Here is a 23,745-nt window from a genome sequence, read left to right on the forward strand (position 1 = left end):
AAAAACTGATCATTTGTACATTCTTCTTACAAAGAGCACACACATAAACCCGCTTATCAGACAACTCAATACAAACTATTCTCATTACTTTCATGTTAATGAGCTACACTTTAATTTGTAAAACATGTCATTGACTTAAAATAAAATTAAAATGTGTTCAGCTGTGATTCTGTGAAACCAGGTGTCATGTTTTGGTCACGTTTCAAACATCCTGCAGCTGACTGCAGTGCTGAACCTTCTGTGACCCTGCTGCTCCGCTCTGATCCTCCTGTGGGACTATGTTTGACCCTGAATTAGCTCACCCGGCTGAGAAGAGAAACTAAACTTAAAGCTGAATATTAAACAACTCGGAGTGACTGAAGACATTTGGTAGCATATACAACATGAAAGGAATTACTGACATCACAGCTCACTGAGTAAGCTACATATCTACATACATTCATCATATTATGACCATTTAGTAAACTAGTGTCATGTAAAATACTGGATTACAACTATAATTGTGATAAATGTCTGGCAATTAAATAAACTATATCTACACTAATTACATGTTTCACAGTTAAAGGGGAATTCCAGTTTTTTTAAACCTGAGCCCTATTATTTATTTATTTATTTATTTATTTATGTTTTGGGTCCAGATGACTCACAGGAACAAGGTCCAGTAGATGTGTTCATCCTGCAGCAGTGAAACAGGCCGTAATGGCTGCAACATAATCCTTGATGGATCAAAGTGCATCCACTAAAAGTTCTTGTTGTTTCCACTGACAAGCTCAGATTGTTATTCTAAGTGTGTGACAACATTACAGAAAGGATCCCTACAGAGATAGACCTTTTTGTTACAGAGGAAGATGATTGTTTTAACCACAAACAGACGTTACATTGCTCTCTGCAAACACACCAGACTCCATTCATAAAAACACTGATTTAAGCTCATAGCACACAGGAGCTGCTGCTCTGCTCTGCCTCCATCAGTTAGTTGTTTGAGTTATTTAGAGTCAGTTATTTTTAAAAGGAGTAGGAAATATAAGAAAACAATCGACCACTGATCCTGTGTCTGTCTCTCCACGTCATCGATGATGAATGACGTTCTGCTGCTGTGTTCAGCTGGAGGACAGAGAGAAGTGTGATGGCAGGTGATGCGGGAGGTTAGTCTGTGTCATTAAGCAGAGACTGTGCTGACAGTACGCTGCCTCTTATTACTTCTCTCATGTTTCCTCTTCTTGTAGTACGCGTACAGAGCTGCGAGGGGAACACAGCTGACCGATGATGCCAGCAGCAGGCCGATGAAGAGCTGACCAAAGACAGGATACTCCGTCACCTCGGACTCACCCTAAAGAACCAACAGATGAAAAAGCCTTTAACCCTTTTAGATCACTCCTAAATATCAGATGTCCATGGAATTGTGGACCTGTTTAACAATACATGATCACATGTACTTTCTTTGTGTTCTTATATTAAATCACATTTTGTTCCTGGAAACCAAAACATGGAGTGTTTTTGCTAATTTTGGCAACTCCTTAGACCAACTGGGGCAACTTCAAATTGAGCCTACTTCTCACTTGATTTTATTCCCTCAGTGAACATTTTCCTCATAGGTTTATGGTCTCAACCACTAGTTTCAAGTCTTTCTCCACCGAGCACCGTGATTGTACGCTATCTTTCTAGCTAGCAGAGGATACCTCAGGATTCCTTGCTCCACTCCAGCTCCACCCTCTGATCAGAAAAGAGGCGATCTATATGCAAATACATTTAATAACGACAACTGAGAATGAACAAGCTTGATAAGATCCTTAAACCTACATCACATTTATTGTTAATGTTCAGATTGTTTCAATGTCGCTCCAGTGTCAGACTGCTGAATTAAAGCTTCATACACAACGACAGTGACACCTGCCGTTCTCTTCTCCATTCTCAGGTTCAACCTTGTCTTCTCATAGCAAAGGTCAGCTCACTGTAACCACATGGCCTAAGGGGGCTTTGTGTTCTGCAACATTCAGACTGACCTAATGCTCTTTGCTCCTTTCTGCTCTCTAAGCTGTTCAGTCTCATAACTATGAAGAAAGAGTCTCGTCTGATCGCAGCCTCGTAAACTCCCCGTCTGCTGATTCACCTCTTCAACTTGTTATTTAACTTGTTTACTGTTCGATATATGAATATGTTAACAGCTCCTGCTTTTACTTCTATAGTGTACAGACATATTCGTGTTATCTTATCACCTTAACATGTCACAGAGAGGGAGTGACAGATCTCTGACCTCTCAAAGATCTCTGTAAAAGTGATGAGGATTGCTAGCTGTCTGAATCCTTACTTGACCTCTCAGTTAACAGGGTAATATTTGTTTTTGGTTTCTCACTTGCTGTAGAAAGCTTCAGATACCAGAGGGGGAACACTGGATTAGAAACATAAAGCAGATGATCGTCTGCATACAAGGAGAGCCGAAACATGTGATGCCCTAGAAACACACTTCTATAAGAAGACATTTGAAATTAAATACAAAGAGTTCTTCCTCCTGTTTGATGCCCTGCCCGTCCTCGCCAGCTCGTGTTCATCTGAAACAGCTCCAGTCGAATAATAGTCAAGTCAGGCACCGCTACACACTCTGATCAGTCCTCAGGCCCAGTTTAACCCTGCTGCATGCACAGATTTTACAGATTGAGAATCAGTAAGAGGAAGGTATAAAGCCACAGCTCACCGTATATTTGTTCCATGCTTTATAGGTGGGGGTTCCTCCCTGGATGTAGTTGATGATGTAGAAGATGAAGAGGGCGATGAGGAGAACAGGACTGACTACGACCCACATGATCTTCCAGTACAAGTTGGGACGATGACCCAGCATGTCTTCTATGTCTTTTTCAAACCTGAGATGTGCATAAACTGCATTAAAATCTAATATTATTCTATATAATGTCATAGAGTTTATCCTGCACACGTGTATGTGTAGCAGGATTTGTTGTATCACACACGAACCGTTTGATTCCGTAGATGTAGCTGACAGAGATGACTTCGATGAGGACGATGAAGAGCAGAGAGAAAGTGGCTCCGTAGTCGTTGAACATGGTGAACCAGTAATTCCCTGACGTGGTGGTGAAGCCGAGGCCGAGCAGCAGACAGAACAAACACACCAGACCTGTGGATAAACACACAGCGCACTGTATGAGCTGTATGTGCAGTGATGTAAAGAGGCTTCTGTGTGAGAGAAAAATGTTGACATGTTTGATTTGTCTTTAGTTGTCACACAGCAATGAGATGAATGAGACCTTTGCACCCTGTCACCCCTTGATTTAGCATGTCAGGCAACATACATGCTAACCTGTCTTGTAGGTGAAAGTTGTTGGTACTTCAAACGTTGTTTTCTAGACTGTGTCGAACAAACTGCTGTATGAACGATGTTCACAAGGAATCCTCCCTTATAACTAACTAATAAATTCATGAAATTCCACCAAAATTAACTTTCCCTGGAGATGAAGAGAAAAACCTGCGTATGGTTTTGTGTTCAGCTCTTTCATCCTTTATTTTCTCTCTGACACAAACACTTCCCACCTGTGCACAGGTAAACGCTCCCATGTAATATCACTAGCTTGTTACTTAACCACAATGAGGAGCACCATGATGGCCAAAGTTCATATCGACTATATAAATGCTGCTGGAAACCTCTATGTGACACAAACATGCTGGATCTCACCGTTGAACAGCTCGTTGCTCATGCGGGACACCACCTTGAAGTCTCGTAGCGGGGTGACGATGGCGGTGACGTTGCCCAACATGCTGCCCATCCCCAGCAGCAGGAGCATGAAGAAGTAGAGCACCGACCACAGCTGAGACAAAGGCATGTTCTTTATGGCCTCGCTGTACACGATGAAGGCCAGACCTGTGCCCTCCACCGCCTGAAGCAGACAGAGACACACAGAGACAGACAGCTGAGGACTGGAGCGGAAACTGAGTTTGTATAGCAGGCTGAGAAAGGAAGCCAAACCCTGCAGTTCCTCTGGTGTCCGCTTGAGGCTGCCTCCAGCAGTGAGTAAGTCCCCATAGAGCCCCATGTTAAACTTTACAGCAGAAATAAACATGTTTACAGCCTGGTACAAAAAACAGTTTGGGTGTCAATAGCTCATTTCTTCGACAGTGTATCGGGGCCATTTTACAGAAAGAAAACAAGCTGGAGGAGAAGAGTAATGTCCCGAGAAAAAACTAGAAAATGAAGATTGAAGTCGTAAATTTGTGATAAAATAAAGCAAATTAATGAGATTATACAGTCATACATTTGCACAGGAATCCTCTCTGGACACCCACCAAACACGTAACGCACTTCATACAGTCGTCAGCCACAAACTTGGTGTGGTAGTTTGTTGTATTAGCCTCGATCCAACAACAAAACGAAAGAAACCACTCACTTAAAGTAGTTTTGTATGTTCTGTCTGTAATGCAGGTTTGTTTCCTGTCAGTCTCCATCATGAGGTCCTAGGGTCATGTGTGATGTAACCCCTGGGGCAAACAGGGAGCATAGAAACGTGTGTTTCTGCAGCAGAGGGTCGCTCAGTCGTTCTCCTCTATGAAGTCTGCTTCTTGTGTGCAGAGAAAATAAATCTGCTCCGAGCTCCATGCCATGCACGCCTGTGTGAGAGCAGAGCCAACAGGGCAGAGAAGAGACACGGGTGGATCAGAGGGAGGGGGGCGTGAACCCCAACATACTTTATGGGGGTCGCAGCTCAGAAAAGTTCCTATAAACACGATTTTACTAGTTTTTGCTTCTTGCACATTTTTCTGCCAAATTTCCGACTTTAATCTCAGAATTAATTCTCAGCTTCATTTTTTTTTTTACAATGGCCCTAATACATTTGTCTTTTCATGACAAAATATTTTAGAATAAATAAAGTAGGATTTAAACAAACATAAAGGCCTCGTGCTCTCGATCCCAGCCGATTGTTACAAACTTAAAACAGAAATGAGAAAGAAAAGTAAAAAGAGAGAGCAGCCTGAGTTCAGATCACCTGACTGTGTCTTTTATAAACAGTCTATAGTAGAATAATTGGTAAATGGACTGTACTTATACAGCGCTTTTCTAGTCTTTGTGACCACTCAAAGCTGCTTTTACACTACATATCACATTCACCCATTCACACACACATTCATACACTGATGGCAGAGGCTGCTACGTAAAGTGCCCAACTGTTAATCAGTTATCACATTCATACCCGTTGGCTATGCCACCGGGATCAATTTGGGGTTCAGTGTCTTGCCCTTCAACATGTAGCCTGAGGGAGCTGGGGATCGAACCTCCGACCTTCCAACTGAAACACGACCGACTCTACCACTGAGCCACAGCCGCCAATAATTAAGTGGCCCTTTATTATTGCACTGTTCATAGTATTCATTTTAAATGTTTCTCTCTCTCCCACAGTCGGAGTAAACCAGTTTTGCACATATAAATGTTTGAGGGGTGTAAACCTGTTTGAAGAGTGTAACCATGATGAACTTACCGTGTCCAGTTCCTTCTCCAGGCTACAGAGCTCCTGTAGGGGGGGGTCCAGTTCAGCAAACTGCTGCGGGTACGAAGAGTTCAGCCTCTCGATCCACTCAAAGATGTTGTCTATGTTGATTGAGTCCTCTGACAGACTGAAGGCGTTCAGCAGCTGAACACGATGGCTGGAGGAAGAAGAGAGACGACCGTCACATGAAGAGCACGCTAACATGGCCCAGAATATTAAGAGCTGTCCTTCACTACAGCACACTCCTGTCTGACACCAAAGCATCAGGTCCCTAAAAGGCTCAACGATGGGAGGCTGACAGGATAATGAGCTCTGTGCTGGGAGGAACGTCTCAATCACAAACCTGAAAATGAACCCTGATTCTGACTGAACTAAAGCAGCTCAGTGTCTCATGGATGAACAACAGCACCACACGTCTTAAACACATCAGGGTCCACTTCTACAATGCGGTCCAGCTGTCTGCTTCAATCAACAATTACAAGTTAATGCCCCCCCATTGGACTAGTAGGGTCTAAAGATCAGCTTTGGTTTGGTCCACATGGCCTGGCCCCACCCCTCCCAAAGGTTGGGCTGCCATCCAAGAAAGCAACTGCCCCGCTAATGGAGCTCTTTGGACTTGTGAGGTCAGCGAAATGTCCAAAAAGTAAATCATCAAATGAATATTTATAAAAAATGATTTAGTGCCGCCCTGCTAGCTGTCCTTCAAGTCACACGTGGACTGAGATCTGTCTTACTACAGCGCTATGAAGCCAAAACAAACAGATGTTACTGAGATTTAATGACAATAAAAAGGCTGAAAGGATGCTGAAATAACTACAGCAGGATGCAGGTTTGTAAACAGTCAGAGTTCAGAGTTCAGGTCTGTCTGCAAGACAACAAGAACACTACTTTAAAATGACTGTTTTTTGAATGGAGTTTGGTTTGAACATTTCAGAATATCAGGAGAATCTCAACACTGATAGACCCTCGGTCTGCACCCACACACATACACACATTAACAGAAAACACACACCCCTCCACACAGTCCTCGTAGTTGACGGTGGCCTTGAAGCCGTAGATGGAGAAGGTGACGATGCTGGCGAAGATGGAGGTCCCGCTGTTGATGAGGGAGACGATGATGGCCTGCCGCTCAAAGTTGTTGTTGTACTGGTTGTAGCTGGCGAAGGCTATGAGGGACCCAAAACCCAAACCCAGAGAGAAGAAGATCTGAGTGGCTGCATTGATCCATGTGGTGGGGTTGGCAAGCTGCTCCATCTGAAAGCACACACACACACACACACACACACACACACACACAGGACACTGTATAAGCACAAAAAAACACATTTTATGTATTGATAAAATTATGTTTTACAACTTTATTCAATAAATAAAGCTCTCTGTCAGACTCATGGACATTTGGAATAGTTTGTGATATAATTAACTTCTTCATATTTTGGGCCATTAAACTCTTTAAATGATACCGGAGAATGTAACATCCTCGGCCATGCTATAAACCACACATCTAATGCTGATTCATGATACAATGTGGGAGCAGTTTGTCGGGTAACTCCCAGGCTATGTGTCTGTATGCATATAGACATATCTCCAACCTTACCTTTGGGGTGAACATGTAAACGACACCGTTGATGGCTCCATGAAGAGTGAAACCTCTGATCAGGTAGATTAAGAGCACAATGTATGGAAACGTGGCGGTGAAGTACACCACCTGCAGACGGAGACAATGCAGAAGTTAGGGTCAGATAAAAGCCTACAGTCAGACATCAGCTGAGGCTCAAGCTCCTCCTCGAGAACAAATAAAGGCCTGTCCCGGATATATTCAGCCATGTGAGCATACTATTGTCAACACTGCTTCAACACTCAACATCCTCATCCTTCTTGACCTCAGTGCTGCCCACTACACCATCAATAACTCCATTCTCCTCACCTGTCCTCCCTCAGTATCACGGTGCTGCTCTCTCCTGGTTAAAATCTGACCTCTCCAACCACCACCAGTTTATCAGCATCAACAAATCCACCTCAACACAGCACCCCCTCTCTCAAGGCATCCCCCAAGGTTCAGTGCTTGGTCCACTCCTCTTGATCCTCTACATGCTTCCCCTCGTTCACATTATACACCGCCATGGCCTCCATTTTCACTGTTATGCCGACGACACCCAGCTCTACATCTCCACCAAATCCATCACTGCTGCCACTCACTCCACCATCACAAGCTGCCTCACGGACATCGAAACCTGGATGCAAGCTAACTCGCTGGATGCAAGGTCCGAATTCACTCATTACATCCTGCCCCAACCTCTCCCTCTGCATTGATGGCTTCACTGTTCCTGCTTCCACCCACATCCGCAACCTTGGTGTCATCTTCGATCAATCTCTCTCTCCTTCGAACATCACCTCAACCATATCAACAAAACTGCCTTCTTCCATCTGAAGAACATGCCCGTCTTTGCCCCTCCCTCACCTTCTCAGCCACTGAAACTCTTATCCAACACTCATCCACACAGTCATCACCTCATGACTGGACTACTGCAACAGCATCCTTTATGGCACATCCTCCAAAATCTTCAACAAACTACAATACATCCGAAACTACAATACAAACCTCCACTTGCTCCCCTCTCAATATACAATCCAATTCAAAATCCTTCTTCATCTACAAGGCCCTCCACAATCTTGCCCCCTCCTATCTCACTGACCTCCTTCACCAACACTCCCACCAGCAACCTCAGATCTGCCGACACCAACCTCCTCACCCCGATCCAAACACCGAACCTGGGGTGACAGAGACTTTCCATTGCTGCCCCCTCCCTCTGGAACTCTCTCCCCCAACACCTCAGAAACTCCCCCTCTTTCAAAACTGGACTCAAAACCACCTTTTAAAATCTGCTTTTAATCTGTGATCTCTTATTATGTCATTGTAACCTTTTCTTTCCTTTAATAGACACATATATTTAAACTGTAAGTCTTGTACTTTGATGCTTTCATGCAATAGATTGTAGTTTGGCAACGTTTCTAAAATGAAAGAAACGTGAACGGGTTATTGACCTAATGTGGTGATCAAAGAACATCACCTGATATGAGATTTGATTTCACAGAAGAAGAAAGGGATCCAATAGACATGGCAGCCTTGGAAGCAATGCTATCAGAGGCAATGATAAGGACCTCTGACTTATCAGTGTTTATCTGAAGGAAGTTGTCATTCATCCAATCCTTAATGGCAGTCAGTTTGTCATAATCATCGGGCTTAAAAGATACATAAACCTGAATGTAATCGGCATAACTTTGATATGAGATTTACTGAAATGTGCTCATAACGCGGCCTAGTGAAGGCACATAGAGAGAATAAAATAGGACCCAGGACAGAACCCTGAGGCACACCGCAGGACAGAGTAGCAGTCTCAGATATGTATGGACCAAGTGACACAGAAAAGCTGTCTGTCAGTCGGAATACTGTGATCTTCAGAGTCAAACGCAGAGCTAAGACAGCATTCACCCACATCAGAGGACATCATGATGTCATTACAGACCCTGAGAAGAGCTGTTTCAGTGTTTCTGACGGAAGCCTGACTGGAGTTTGTCGAAAATATTGTTCGCACTTAAGTCAGTAGTGTCTGAAACTATTCTGAGGTGGATGAGCAGACAATGGAGGAGAAATAACAGTGTCTGGAGTGGGACTTAAATTCACAGTATGTTCAGTCGGTTGGGTTTTCATACAGATCATGCAACCATCAGGATAATGGCTGCATCTTAATGTGCATATATAAACTGTATGACTTGATTTAATACATTAAATATATGCTTTGTTTAAACAAATAGAAAATAAATATTGATAGATAACATTGTATATTCCCAGCCGATGATATGTCTGTTAGCAGATCAGCTCAGTGTGATAAATTGCAGAGACTAAGAGCTGTCTCACCTTCCCGGTTGACTTGACTCCTCGGACGATGAACAGGTATGTGAGGATCCAGGCCAGCAGGAGGCAGAGGACCTGGCCTGTATGAATGCCACCATTCTCCTCAATAGAAGAAGAAATGTTCAGCGTCTCGCGGTAGAAGAAGTACTCAGTGGGAGACGACCGTTCACACTCCTCCACCGGCCCTGTCAGGTTGGCATTGAGGGGACACTCTGCCCAGGGCAACACTGACTGTGAGCACAGAACAGAGGTAAAGGTATTAACCAACACTTTGTACAAATATAACTGCTTTCAATAAATGATGTTGTTTTTAATAAGCTCACCTGAAATGAATGAAAGAGGTACCAGAAGCTCCACGCATTGATGATGTTGTAATAGAGACACAGATAGAGGGATGTCACAACACTAGCAAGACCTGAAACAAGACAATCAAAATAGAACGGATAAGAATAAGAACGGATGCCTCTGACCCCAGCTGAGTCACCATGGAGGTCAAAGGTCAATGAGGTAAAAACCAAATCACCGCTTTTTGGTTTTATGGCAGTATTTAAAGTAATGTTTCACATACTGTATCACATGACTCAGTGACTAATAACAATGATTAATAAAAAATGTACATTTATATTCAGAGTAAGTTAACATGTATAATTAAAAATATACAAATAATTACATAGAAAAATAAATGAACAAATTATATTTTGTTACTTCTCTTTAAACATTTTTGGTTTACTTATTTACTCTTTTACTTTTTGGCATTTGATGTATGTTTTTTTATGGCACTTTTATGTCTCCATAGAAAAGCAGCCGTACAGATGTTCAGCTCTTACCCACTCCTCCTAAATAAGGGCTGATGGCGGTCCATGCCCCGATGCTGCCAAGACTCATCTTCTGACCGATGGCGAGCTCCAGGTAGAATAAAGGAATCCCCTCCAGAACCAGCATGATCATGTACGGTATCAGGAAGCCTCCTGAAGGTGGAAATAAAGTTAAATAATGAGTAAATAAATGTGTCGTCTAATTTAGATTTTTTGTGAGGTCAATAGTTTCTAACAGCCGTCTCCAATATTTAGTTTCTCCTTACTTTTAGGAGAGAACGTTGTGTTTAGGGTTATGTAGAAATATTTAATGATTTGTTAATAAAACTTAAAACCTAAATATTTTATAATAATAATACTGCAGGCATTTAACAGCATCTCCATGAATCTGAACCCCGGCACACTTAAAGCATCCAGCTGACATGTTCTCACTGCAACCTCAGCAGCTTCATCAGCAGCCCAAAGCATACGTACGTAACGTGACTCACATAGTGTCCATGTCGACTTTTTAAAAGGTAACAGACGTATGATATTTACTTAACGTACCTGAGTATGAAAAAATATGGCTAGGCTTACAATGTTACAATGTTACAGTTTCATATAGCAGACGCTTTTGTCCAGAGCGACGTACATGTGAGAGTTAATACACATTAACACAAAACACAAGCAACGATCGAGACAGGAGGGAACGAAGTCAGTAAGAGCCAACAAACAGCTTCAAGTGTGATCGGACACTGCTGCTGACAGGAAGTGTGTAGGTTGTTTTTTTAAATTTATTTAAATAATAATAATCATCATCAGCAACATCAACAAGATCAGTTTAGTCATCATGATGAAAATCCTCGCCAGCATAAACTACATCCTCGATGTCACCATCATCAGCAGCATCAGTATCATTAAGGTCAGAGGTGTTCATAAAGAGCTGGGTCTTTAGCTTCTTCTTAAAGGCAAAAGGGACTCTGCGGAGCGAATGGACATTTTCATTTTCTCTGTGATATTGAAAAGAATCTAGATCCGTTATTTATCCATCAGTTAATAAATCTGGATCTATGAGCAGATCACAGGGGCTAAAGTTAAGCTCAACGTTGTGGGTTGTGTTCATCAGAGACCTGCCACATGGTGAAGAGTGACTTCAGTGTATTAAGCTAAGGTTTTTGTCAGGTGTTTCTTGACAAACTCTCCGGGGTAGAGATCAAATGAATAATGTTCAGTTTGATTCCAACAACAGAGAGCAGCTGAACACATGCAGGGACGCCTGTTAGCCACTTCCTGCACGCTGAGTGCTGGGAAGGTCGCCTTTATTGACTGTTTACTACATTGACAAATTTGTGGATCAATCATTACATTACATGTTGGTAATGCCAGCCTCATACAAATACTTAGTATTGGTGTATGATATGAAATGTTTTAAACATGTAGCTACAGGTACAGTGAACTCTGGGCCCTGCTTTAAGCACATGTTAAACACTTGTTGTGTGATGTTTGGGGGACTGACGGTTATGAATACAAATCAATATCTCACAGCTGTGATTACACAGAAGATAACTCCACATGAAGATTAATGTCTTCTCTGTACTACGACAGTTTGTAAAAACTACAGTACGTGGCCTGGCTTTCAGTATCTACAGATTGTATTGAAACCCTTTTAGCGATACGTATCAATCACCAGATTCCTGCCCAAATAACCCTGTTGGTTTTACATGGAGCTCTAACTATGTTAAAATAAGTCTACCACAAGCTCACAGGAAATGCACCAGGCTTTGAAGCCAATTTTACATAGTGGCCAAATCATAGAAAAACAACTAGCAGCCGTCATGTGATGCAAACGGGTGCAAAGTTTCCTGTTTACATCTGATTTCTCTGAGGAACATCTCCTTCCATCACAATCACTTAAATAGCCTCTTATTTACATCATTTAGTGTGAAGGCTTCACAATTCTTTATTATTTTCTTCAAATAATACTCCATCATGTCCTAAGCGGACATGCATCCATACTTTATAGTTACTCTGTTTTCCTGTGATAATGAGTAATTAGGGCCTGAGCACCGACTTGGTTTGTGAGCCATTCTTCTTCTTCTTCTGCAATGAATCACACATTTGGCGGCGTAAACATGCCCCAAAAACTAAGCACATTTTTTATGTGCATCCCAAGTGAGATCGGGAAAATGTCCCCATGAAGGTTTCTTCACCTACATGTATGAAATTTGGTAGGCTTATGTATCATGTCAAGTCATAAAAAAAAGTCTCTTACACCCATGCCCAAAACCCAACAGGAAGTCAGCCACTTTGCTTTGAATTTCAAAATAAGGCATGTTTTTGGTGACTTACAGGGTCTGTCCTTTAACGAACTCCTCCCAGCCTTTCATCCTATCCTCCTCAAACTTTGTGTGTGTTAACAAGACCTTTTTCTCAAAGGGCGTGGCCTGACCTCCACAGATCTACATATAGATGTTTGGTCATAGTCACAGCGCCACCTACTGGTAAGAGCCACCAGTAACTTCCATATACCATGATGATGATGGTCTCAGCCTGAACAGATCTACATATACAGTTGGTTCATGCTGATAACCCCACCTACAGGTGCACAGCCCGTGGCTGCAACATGTCCTGCGGCTGCAGCACACCCCAACGTGCACAAAGGTTCATCACCGCCCGCAGCTTTAATTTGACATGTTTTTATCTTGATCCTGACTCATTTAACTCATCATCTCAAGATAACGATGCTGGTTTACGATAATTTTCTGTCAATCAACAGAACAGGCAGGTCACTGTGATATCACAGAGCAGGACATGCCATGCTGCCATGTCCCACACTGATGAGGTCAGTTAGTCTGTTTCTATGTTTGTTTGGTGTTTTTGCAGCTCTGCGGTATGATCATGTGACGTTATGGTGGTGCTGCGTTGTTATCTCACAATAACGAGATAAATACGTTAGAGAAGAACTGAAATTATTCGTTATCACAAGAAAACTGAGTAAACAAAATGTATGGATGCATGTCCACTTAGGGCTTCCGTAGTTTGCAGACAGAGTCAAAGTAAACACTGGTGCACCTGCTCCGGGAGTGATCAGTTTTTTGGCTTCACACTGCTCTGAGCAGCTCCGTCTGTGTCCAGATTTCCTGATACATCACTAATCCATCTCCCCCGCCGTCACACAAATCTAACCTTCATGATCTTTATACTACATCACCTGATGTCAACAGGAAACAAAGCTGTAGGCTCGAGGACAGTTTACAGAAATGAGACTGGAGGAGGAGTTTCTGCTGACCGAGCTGACATATTTAAAGAGTTATGAGAGAAAGGGCTGTAAAGCCTGAACGTTACAGCCCTTCAGGCTCGGTCAGTGAACCATGTTCATGTTGTCCCGGTCCAACCTTTCAAACAGCCTGTCACGTCTCCTCCGACAGTAATCACAGGAGATGTTTGCTCAGTGTTCAGTGATCCCATCACTGGACCATCAGAGTAACTCTCCTATCATCATCATGCTCTGAACCTGTTACAACATCTGACTAATGCACCTGTTTATAACCTGTAATATTACCCTTAATCTTTATGGAGCCGCACGTGCACACGTTTTCATCTTTATATAAAGCTACTAAAGGTTTTGTGACCAACAGGAAGAACGTCTGTCCTTTATAATCTACACCTCAGTTACACCTGTTGTCCTTGTTACTGTAACTGTTCTGTATGTGTGTAAGTAGAGCTGTTACAGTGTGAATAAGAACAACAACACAAACACACAGATGCAGGTAAAGCATTTCAGCATCATCATCATCATCATGTCTCTATGCATACACTAACTGATTTCTTTGTGCTGCACTTGATGCAATGCAAGATCTATGTAAGCTGCATTTAACATGTTAAGTTATTTTTATTCTATTTTAATCCACTGTATATTGTTATTTATTGCTCATTACTTTAAATGTGTCTTTGAATGAATCTGATGTTCATTCACAACATTTACATTCAGGTCATGTATCACAGTGGGCTGAGATAAACCCATTAGTTCTATTGTATTATACGGGTACATGTATGATAGTATTGTGGTACAGTACTGATAGACTGTCAAATCAGTAAGTAATAATACATATTGTTTTAGTGTCTTTTGTTGCGATTGTTTGATAGTTTTCCTTTCCTGTTTGGTCTCTTCTTAGTATTTACTCAGATCTGAGACGTTTAAAGGCTGGTTTGTCGTCAGGCTGTCTGTCAACCTGTTTCAGGACGGGCAGGTTGTTGATGCAGGACACAAAAACATTAAAAATCACAGTTGTATAAAATATTTTACACTAGATGCAAAGAGCAGAGCTGAACTCACTTGTAGCGTATTGTACTTTCAGTCACTGAGATGTGTTGTATCATGTCAGCGTCTTATCTGTGTGTATTGAGAGTTTATGATACTAAAGCCTGAATATCTGGATTACTGTAAAACACAAACTACAGGGACATCAGGTGATTAACACTGCACAAAATCAGTGTCATGTCAGAGCGTAAAGAAACAATAACCTTTATTCATAACAATAAGAATAGAAAGTGTTCATCTGAACTCATTTGTACTAATTCATTCTGTTTGAGAACTTCCTGGTTGAACCTGTTTATTACCTGTAGTCAGGAAACTGCTGGTTGTAACAGTCAGTAATCTGACTGTAACAACAACTCATGTGTGATAAGGATGTGATAAAGATTCGATTGGAAATGTACCACCTCACACACCTGCATGACTCAGAGCAGGTCAATAATATACTTATAGTGGAAACATCACATTTCTGACACTTCCAATAAAGGTTTAAAGTTCTCAGGTTACAGGATGTTTTAACTATACACTGTGCGGTCATATAACACATGAGATGATTTCTGTCTCTTTTCTGAGTAAATGACTCAGAATGACTTCCTATTCATGTTATTTGACGCACACTGCAGGTAAAGCACGGGGCTTGGAGATGTGTGATGCTGAACAATGTTCACGCTGAGAGCACACTGTCAGATTATTCTCTATTCCTTTATTTTTATTTTCTACACATTTCAAATCTGCTGTTTTTAAGTCATGTTTAAATCCTTTAATACTTCATACTGCATCTTGTAGAGGAGACTCGCTCGTGCTCTGGTGTTCAACAGTTTGTTCTTAATGAAACTTTCCTGTGAATGAATCCTTGGACTTGAACGCAGCGCAGAATGAATGTCTCTCTATTGAAATGCTAATGAGACTGTGTGTGTGTGTGTGTGTGTGTGTGTGTGTGTGTGTGTGTGAATAATAACACACAGTCTGCAGGCACTCTTGTCATTATCGGGTGCCGTTATGTAACGGTGCTCTTACCTCCGCCGTGCGTCTGACAGAGGTACGGGAACCTCCACACGTTCCCCAGACCCACCGCGTACGACACACACGCCAGCACGAACTGCATGGGGTTGTCCCAGTTGGGTCTTGCATCTTTTTCCATGTCTGCGTCCCGTTAACGTCTCCACGTTGTTTCAGAGCAGCAGCTGAACCTGAGCGAGTCACAGGAACAATACCGAGCAGGGTCTGTGCGCACGGTGCAGGAGGCTGCGTGTCGGCGCGCGTGCTGCGTGCTTTATGAGCTGCCTGTGATTGAAATGTGGGCACACTGAGGAGGAGGAGGGTCCTCACGGCAGAGGTCTGCGAGCGCTGTCAAAGCTTCTTGGGAAATGTAGTCCTTTAAACGGATAAACGGAGCCGCATCTGTAAGAATAACAGGTGTCTGATTATTTATCCTGCTGTTTCGCGCAATAAAGACGTAGAGGACAGTTCATCTTGAATGTACAGCTCACACTTCAGTCATCATGTTTTATATGTTTTTATCAAATCAATTCTCATTTGCAGTAATGAAGTGGGAGGCAGCTGTCAGTCACACTCACCGTGCGGTGGGCGGGGCCTGTAAGATAACAGGTGAATGTTTGATAGTACAGGCTCCTGACCCCAGCAGTACTCTGCCTCCTGAGGAAAGTCTGCACCTGGCCTTGTTGTCTCCACCTGAACATTTTCATGAATAACCTACTTTCCTGCAGCTTTGTGCTGATGTTGACCTGTGACACATCTATAGGCTCCAGGTAACACTTTGTTTTTATTGTGCTCTCTGAGAATCACCTGGTTATGTAACTGCCACACTGAGCCTGCAGTGCCCCTGGAATACTTACAGACTCTATCTGTTAAAGTCGAGTGTATAAAGTCATTAATTGAAAGCAATCATAGATATTTTATCAGAGGGTATAATATCATCAAACTCAAGTTAGATAAAAGTAATATAAACAAACTAACATGATTCCATTCCATTATACTCTATTTAAAATCAGGTATTGATAAATGATTTTTGTAAATGAATTTAATTTTAGGCTTTAAAGTTTACTTTTGCTTTTTCATGCAATGACATATCTGTATACAATCACATATATTTCTTTCTTTCTTTAACATTTACTGTTTTAATTTTGATACTTTAAAGTAAAACTATCTTTGACTTAAAGAAGTCAAAAGCAAGACTCAACACCAGAAAAAAAGTCAACACACAAAGTCCCAAAAGCTGCAGTTCCTCTGGTGTCCACTTGAGGCTGTCTCCAGCAGTGAGTCAGTCCCCATAGAGCCCCATGTAATCTCTCTCTCTCTCTCTCTGATTTATGGAACTATCTGGCCTTAGCTTTGATAACTCTGTGTTTGCTTCTCGCTTTTCTGAAGCTCCACCCTCTCATCCAGATATGGTCACATCTGGGCTCGCTGGGCATTATCCCCACACAACTATGTGTTCAAAACTGCAACATGTGACGAGTACTTGCCGTCAAAAGCAGCTGGAGCAATTGTGAGCACCACACAGGGATTCTCCTTCTCTGTGGGAAGATGCACAGGCCTTTGTGTAAATCAGTAACACTACCTGCACATGAGCAACCTTTGAACGTAGCTCTTCTGTTTAATAAATGATATAAAGAGCACCACCAAGGACTGTGGGAAAAACTACATTCAACAACACAGCGTCAATAGGTTTTTATTAATATCTTCTAATACTGTGTAAAATAGCTGCGCAGAAGCGCAGGAGACTCCACTTCACCCTCACCTGGCACATCTTCAAAACCTGCACATACTGAGTAAAGTCTGCTCTTGACACCTGAGACCCTACCTGAGACCAGACCTGAGACCAGACCTGAGACCTGACCTGAGACCCTACCTGAGACCAGACCTGAGACCAGACCTGAGACCTGACCTGAGACCCTACCTGAGACACGACCTGAGACCAGACCTGAGACCAGACCTGAGACCAGACCTGAGACCCTACCTGAGACACGACCTGAGACCCTACCTGAGACCAGACCTGAGACCAAACCTGAGACCCGACCTGAGACCAGACCTGAGACCCTACCTGAGACACTACTTGAGACCAGACCTGAGACCCGACCTGAGACCCAACCTGAGACCAGACCTGAGACCAGACCTGAGACCCTACCTGAGACACGACCTGAGACCAGACCTGAGACCAGAACTGAGACCCTACCTGAGACCAGACCTGAGACCAGACCTGAGACCTGACCTGAGACCCGACCTGAGACCCTACCTGAGACCAGACCTGAGACCTGACCAGAGACCCTACCTGAGACACGACCTGAGACCTGACCTGAGACACGACCTGAGACCCTACCTGAGACCAGCCTGAGACCTGACCTGAGACCAGACCTGAGACCCTACCTGAGACCCGACCTGAGACCCTACCTGAGACCAGACCTGAGACCTGACCTGAGACCAGAACTGAGACCCTACCTGAGACCAGACCTGAGACCTGACCTGAGACCAGAACTGAGACCCTACCCGACCTGAGACCCTACCTGAGACCCGACCTGAGACACGACCTGAGACCTGATCTGAGACCCGACCTGAGACACGACCTGAGACCAGACCTGAGACCAGACCTGAGACCAGACCTGAGACACGACCTGAGACCTGATCTGAGACCCAACCTGAGACCAGACCTGAGACCTGACCCTAGACCAGACCTGAGACCAGACCTGAGACCCTACCCGAGACCAGACCTGAGACCTGACCTGAGACCCTACCTGAGACACGACCTGAGACCCTACCTGAGACCAGACCTGAGACCTGACCTGAGACCCGACCTGAGACCAGACCTGAGACCTGACCTGAGACCCTACCTGAGACACGACCTGAGACCCTACCTGAGACCAGACCTGAGACCTGACCTGAGACCAGACCTGAGACCAGACCTGAGACCAGACCTGAGACCCGACCCGAGACCAGACCTGAGACCCTACCTGAGACCAGACCTGAGACCCGACCCGAGACCAGACCTGAGACCCTACCTGAGACCAGACCTGAGACCAGACCTGAGACCAGACCTGAGACCCTACCTGAGACCAGACCTGAGACCCGACCCGAGACCAGACCTGAGACCCAACCTGAGACCAGACCTGAGACCTGAGCCCTGAGCAGTATGGGTCCATGTATCATGTTCAGTCAGGTCCCTGTGTGTCCATTGTGTCTTAATCATATTAATGTATCTGTTTGTTTAAATGTCTTTGTTGTGGTCAGAAGAGGTAAGATGTCTTCTCCTAAGATGTTAATTTCAGTTTATCTTCATATAAAAATGTTTCAGCACTGTTGGCGAGACGACGGAGAGCTGTAATTGTTGTGCACATAAGAACAAAGTGAACAGCGTCTGTCTCCTGACTCATCATCTCAGCTACACATAAAACCACAAGCACATTTGTTTTGTGCAGGAGTGCTAAAAATATTTACTGGACTGTATGAAGTAAACAATATGTGCACAGACAGAAATGCCTTGAAGATGTTTACTTTTAGACAGACCATGTTAATGTAATGTTAAGTGACACTGAGGGGGGTTAAGAGTCCGAGTCAGCGGGGGTCCTGGGCCTTGTTAATGAGGCCAGCTGCAGTCAGAAGGAATTGTTGTTGTGCTGGGAGGTTTTGGTCCTGTCGTACTCGGGGCCATGGAGGTTCACAGGTCCTGGAGGGATGGGAAAATGCTGCACCTTCTCTTCAGAGAGAATTATATGCTAAAACATGCCCTTGTCATTGGCAGTGTGGGTGTTTAAGGAGGTAAAGAAGTGCAATATCATTGTTTGTGGCAGGTGCAATTTCCTCAGCTGCAGCAGAAAGTCCATCAGGGTTCGGGCTGAGGTAACACCTAACACACAGAGCGTGTGCTGCTCCGTCCTGCAAAACCCTCCAGGTGAAATACTATACTCTGCTGCCTAAAGGTCATGACCTCAGGTGAAGGACAGACAGATATGTTATTTGTTTACTATTTCATCACCCAGAACTTGCCACAGGCCATTACAAGGACTTGTGCATATTGGTTGTAACCCTGACCAGTAACACTTTAATTTGCATGAAGAGACACCATGAGATGCTTCTGTGATTTTGGTGAAATGACCTTTTAATGCTTTCAAATAAAAACCTTTTCTTTCTTTCCTTCAGTGGCGTCCACCACACTGTTGATGCTCAAAGTCTCAGAAACTCTGATGTTAAGTTGGCTTAGTGTTTGATGTTGCTGTTGATGACTCGCGGACCTCCCTGTGAACTGTTTTCACCAAAACTTCTCTCCTCCAAAGAAAGTGTTCCAAAGAAAACTGTGATGCTCAGCCATGCAGGTCGCTGTGACTCTCAGATGGAGCTGGTTGTGCAACGTCCCACGTGTGGAGTCTCGCTGTGTCCCACTTTACTGTTTTTTAGCCCCCCTCCCTCATAACCAGAGACCAGGATGTTTGTCCGGCTCTGTTGGGGGCACAGGCAGCGTCCTGGTTCCTGCTTCATGGGCTGATGAAACAAACTGAACGAGCACAATATGAGTTAATGCTTTCTTGTATAAAAAACTCTGCTCTTCAGGGTTCAAAGGTTAAATGCTGCACTGTACCTCCAGTCTCCTCACATAAAGAACTCGCTCTGAAAGAATTCAATTAGTCTGGCTCTCTTAATCTCTCCTGACAGACTCTTCATGCACAATGACAGCTGCTCCTGCTGTTTGATTCCAGTTACGACAAACACATCCTGACAGCCAAAACCGGTTGAATTCTAAGTGTTTGGAGGAGGAGCTCGAAGAACCAGGAGCAGAGCTTTACTTTCACTGGAAGACCCTAACACAGCGACGCCGTGTATCTTGCCCATGCCCGGGACAAGATGATCCCAAAAGCCCCCCCCCCAACGTCATCCCCAGTCCTGGCCGATAACAACAGCTCTGCTGGTAGTTTCTAATTGAATTAGGTCTAAGGTTGTTCAACAAAATAGCTTAAAACAACTGACTAAAGGCAAGGTCATAGAAGTTTCACATGTCCAGGTGAGAGACTTCAGCACCTGGCTGCACCGGACAGCTCCCAACAACAACACAATACATCCAAAATGACAGGTGCATTTCTTATGCAGAATCAGACACCCGTGCACTGGTAATGTTTCGGGAGTAATGGCCAATCACAACGTCAGGAATAAAATAAAAAATGAGAAGAAGTGCAAACAGCCTGATCACGATCTTAGTGATCACATTTAAATCGTAAACAGAAGTCCCTGCGTCCCGCTTAGCATTAAATATAACGGATCACAGTGAAATAAAATGAATGAAAATAACAGCCTATCCACAGAGCAGGCTGTGTGTGTAAACAGCCTCTCTATTAACTCTGCTAACAACAAACGAATAACTCAAATGAATGTCACAATCTTAGTCATATTTGTATCGTAAACAAAGACATGCACCACCCTGCAGTGCTTCAAAACTTGTTTACGCCGTGCATAACACTCCAAACTAAACTCAACAACAACAACAACAACAACAACAACAACAGCATCTAAATAATTCCATAAGATCCTACCTCACGGTGTCCTGCTGTTTAACGTTGAACTCTCATTTTCTCATTTCTTTTCTTTTTTGAGCTCCCGATTTCTGATGACCATGTTAACACTTCACTAGCTAGCCTTTAGACGTGAAACACTTAGGTTGCTATGGCAACCAGTCAGATCAAATCATTTACCAATAGGTGAGAGAAAATTGTTTTGACCATCACTCATTCATGGAAAATTATAAAACAGAAATCTATCCAGCTTTTTTAGTCTCACAAATGATAAATAAATGTCTCGCAAAAATATTTTTTTGATCAAATATTCCAAAAGTTTTTTCTACAGTTTGAGGCCCCCCTGGCAGCAGAGAGGGTGTTCTCAAACTGTCCTGCAACACTTTCAAATAAGACAACGACAACAACGAGGACACGACAGGCTAAACACAGCGTGTGGGTCTGCTCAGGGTGGTCATATTTTAGCAGCTCATATTTTAGCAGCAGGATGGCAGGCTTTACAAACTGATGACAAATAAAAAAACCACAGCCACACTGAGGGCTTCTTGTTTTGTGTGTTAGGATCAGAAACTGTAACAACTAGCTCCAACAGTTTCTCTTCCTGCCGAACACGTTCTTTACTCATCCTAAAGGACTTCCTCCACACTTCACAGGCTTCATTGCGTCTTGTAGACATAAACTGAAGCATTAACCTCTTTCAAACTGTTCTCCAGGATACATCTGGTAGCCATTATGCACACATGAACATGCTAATGTAAATATATCAGTGCTCTAAAAGGAAGCATGGAGCTCTGTTCCCTGGAGTCTGGCTGGTTCTAATGTCTGAGTGTCTCACTGCCCTGTGGGTCGGTGTGGCAGGAACCTGATGGAGTCTTAGTGTTTGGCCCTCTGCTCCGCTCTGCTGGAGGTCATGTGATGCTGTGACGGCGAGCTGCAGCTGCACAGCACAGAAGAGTCTGTTTTTCCTGGTTCCCCACAGACAGGACAATTTTCTGTCCCAGATACTTCCCTCTGTCTGTGAGGATCTTCTTGGGTGGTGAAGAGGCCTAAAAAACAAAATGTGTGAGGTGAGGAGAGAGTTTCTGGAGAGGAGCAGCCTGTCGGGCAGAGGGGGATGAGAGGATGTTTAGTGAACAGACATGGAATTTGAAAACTCTGAAGGACGCCGGCACTGTGTTCCATAAACCAGGACAGCTTCTCTGCAGCATCGTGGCCTCTAGAAACACCCAGCCCTGAAGAGAGGGACAGCTGGAGCCACTTGAGCCACAAAATGACAAAAACAATGAGCTCAATGCAAACATTTGAACAGACAATATTATGGAAACTGTTGTGTAAAGTGCAGATGAGAAGAACGTCACACATAATGAGTCATTCAAACAGGAACTATTTTATGTGGAGGCCTCAGCTCTGTACTGCAGGTGGAGGATCAGGAAACCAGCAGAGGGGACGTCCCGCTGAGCGATGAGGGGATAGTTCACGTTCATCAGCAGCTCCAGAGCTTTAAAACTACATTACAAAACAAGGCCAGGTTACTTAAGGATCAGATACATAAGAATCAGAAATATTTCATTGGTTCAGAATCTGAGCAATATGATAAGCACTGGGTACTCAGATACAAAATGATATATGGGGGGGGGGTATCTTTAATGAGTCTCTTCGTGCTGGAGTATTCCCAGGTGGCAACGCCTCTGGGTGTCATGTCTGCACATTAGTTAAGTTTTTTGTTCCCTCATGTATCATGTCTCGTGTGTCCTGTTTTATTTTGAAGGTCACTCTCCCCTGTCACTGTTTCGGTTCTGTGTCCTGTCCCTTCCCCCGTCCTGTGCTCACCTGCTCCTGATTGTCTCTCCCCCAGCTGTGTCTAATCACTCCTCATTACCTCTTGTATTTAAACCTCATGTCTCCCCATGTGTCGTCGCACCTTGTCGTCACGTTCCACCATTCTCACAGCACTCTGATTCATGTAAGCCTTGACCTCGTTTGTTTTCTGACCTGCCTCTTGCCTCACGATTTTGACACTGTTGCCTTGTAGTATTGATTACCCGTGTACTGAACTCTGCCTGTTATTAAACTGTTTGAATCTGCTCCTGAGTCGAGTCATGCAATTGAGTCCTCCTTTCTCTGGTTCCAGTTCTTGACAATGGGGCCCTTATGATAGATTGGGAAGGGTGGTGTGGTGAATGGACCAATCTTGAAGTCATCATCAAGTTCTTTGGGAAGGAGCCTGTCCACTGCACTGCGTTCAGCAAGGGCAGATTGGAGATTGCTGCTAATGAAAAGTTATTCTGGGATGATCCCGATGCCTGCAGACGAAGGGTGAAACTGTGGATGAGGAAATGGATGAACTGGCAGTTGGATGTTGATTGGGGATTTAAGGTGCATGCCAAGTCATAGACCATGTTTGGTGGGGTTATGCGGGCATCAGAGCGGCGTGTGCGCCGCCAGAGAAGGAAGGTGTGTAGTAAGCAGCAACTTGAAACGTTGCAGCCCAAGTTATTAAGGTTGTTGCTGACCATTCTGTCTACAGCGTGAGGGATTGGGCTGGGCTGGGCTGTTGGCGGAAAGTTATCTGGGGAGGAGCTAGTTGGTTTGGGGGCGATGGGAGATGGACAGATGCTGCAGAAGAAACAGAAGGGGTGCATGCACATATGGGGCAACAATCACACATTCAGTGGCTGGATATGGAGGGGACCCGCACCAGTCACAAGAAGGGGAAAAG

General features: G+C 43.8%; 1 protein-coding gene across 1 annotated transcript; it reads right to left on the reverse strand.

Annotated features, from left to right (window-relative positions):
- Positions 1 to 993: 993 nt before the first annotated feature.
- Positions 994 to 15,652, reverse strand: LOC138583717 (sodium- and chloride-dependent transporter XTRP3-like). The gene is made up of 11 exons (XM_069655678.1): positions 15,529 to 15,652; positions 10,230 to 10,370; positions 9,726 to 9,817; positions 9,406 to 9,633; positions 7,084 to 7,194; positions 6,499 to 6,740; positions 5,478 to 5,643; positions 3,683 to 3,884; positions 2,968 to 3,127; positions 2,693 to 2,858; positions 994 to 1,330 (listed from the first exon to the last, which is right to left on the reverse strand). The coding sequence occupies exons 1-11, from the start codon at positions 15,650 to 15,652 to the stop codon at positions 1,160 to 1,162; spliced, it is 1,803 nt and encodes a 600-aa protein (XP_069511779.1). The 3' UTR covers positions 994 to 1,159.
- Between the last annotated feature and the right edge of the window lie 8,093 nt (positions 15,653 to 23,745).

Source organism: Semicossyphus pulcher, unplaced genomic scaffold, assembly GCF_022749685.1.
Source record: "Semicossyphus pulcher isolate SPU_LCO1_2020_fin unplaced genomic scaffold, fSemPul1.0.p SCAF_9, whole genome shotgun sequence".
NCBI lineage: Eukaryota > Metazoa > Chordata > Actinopteri > Labriformes > Labridae > Semicossyphus > Semicossyphus pulcher.

Coding starts and splice junctions, on each gene's coding strand:
- LOC138583717 (XM_069655678.1), bottom strand. CDS start 15,652: ATGGAAAAAGATGCAAGACCCAACTGGGACAACCCCATGCAGTTCGTG. Junction 7,195..9,405: donor GAGTCAAGTCAACCGGGAAG/GTGAGACAGCTC, acceptor CTCCGTCTGCAG/GTGGTGTACTTCACCGCCAC. Junction 6,741..7,083: donor TTTACATGTTCACCCCAAAG/GTAAGGTTGGAG, acceptor GTGTGCTTTCAG/ATGGAGCAGCTTGCCAACCC.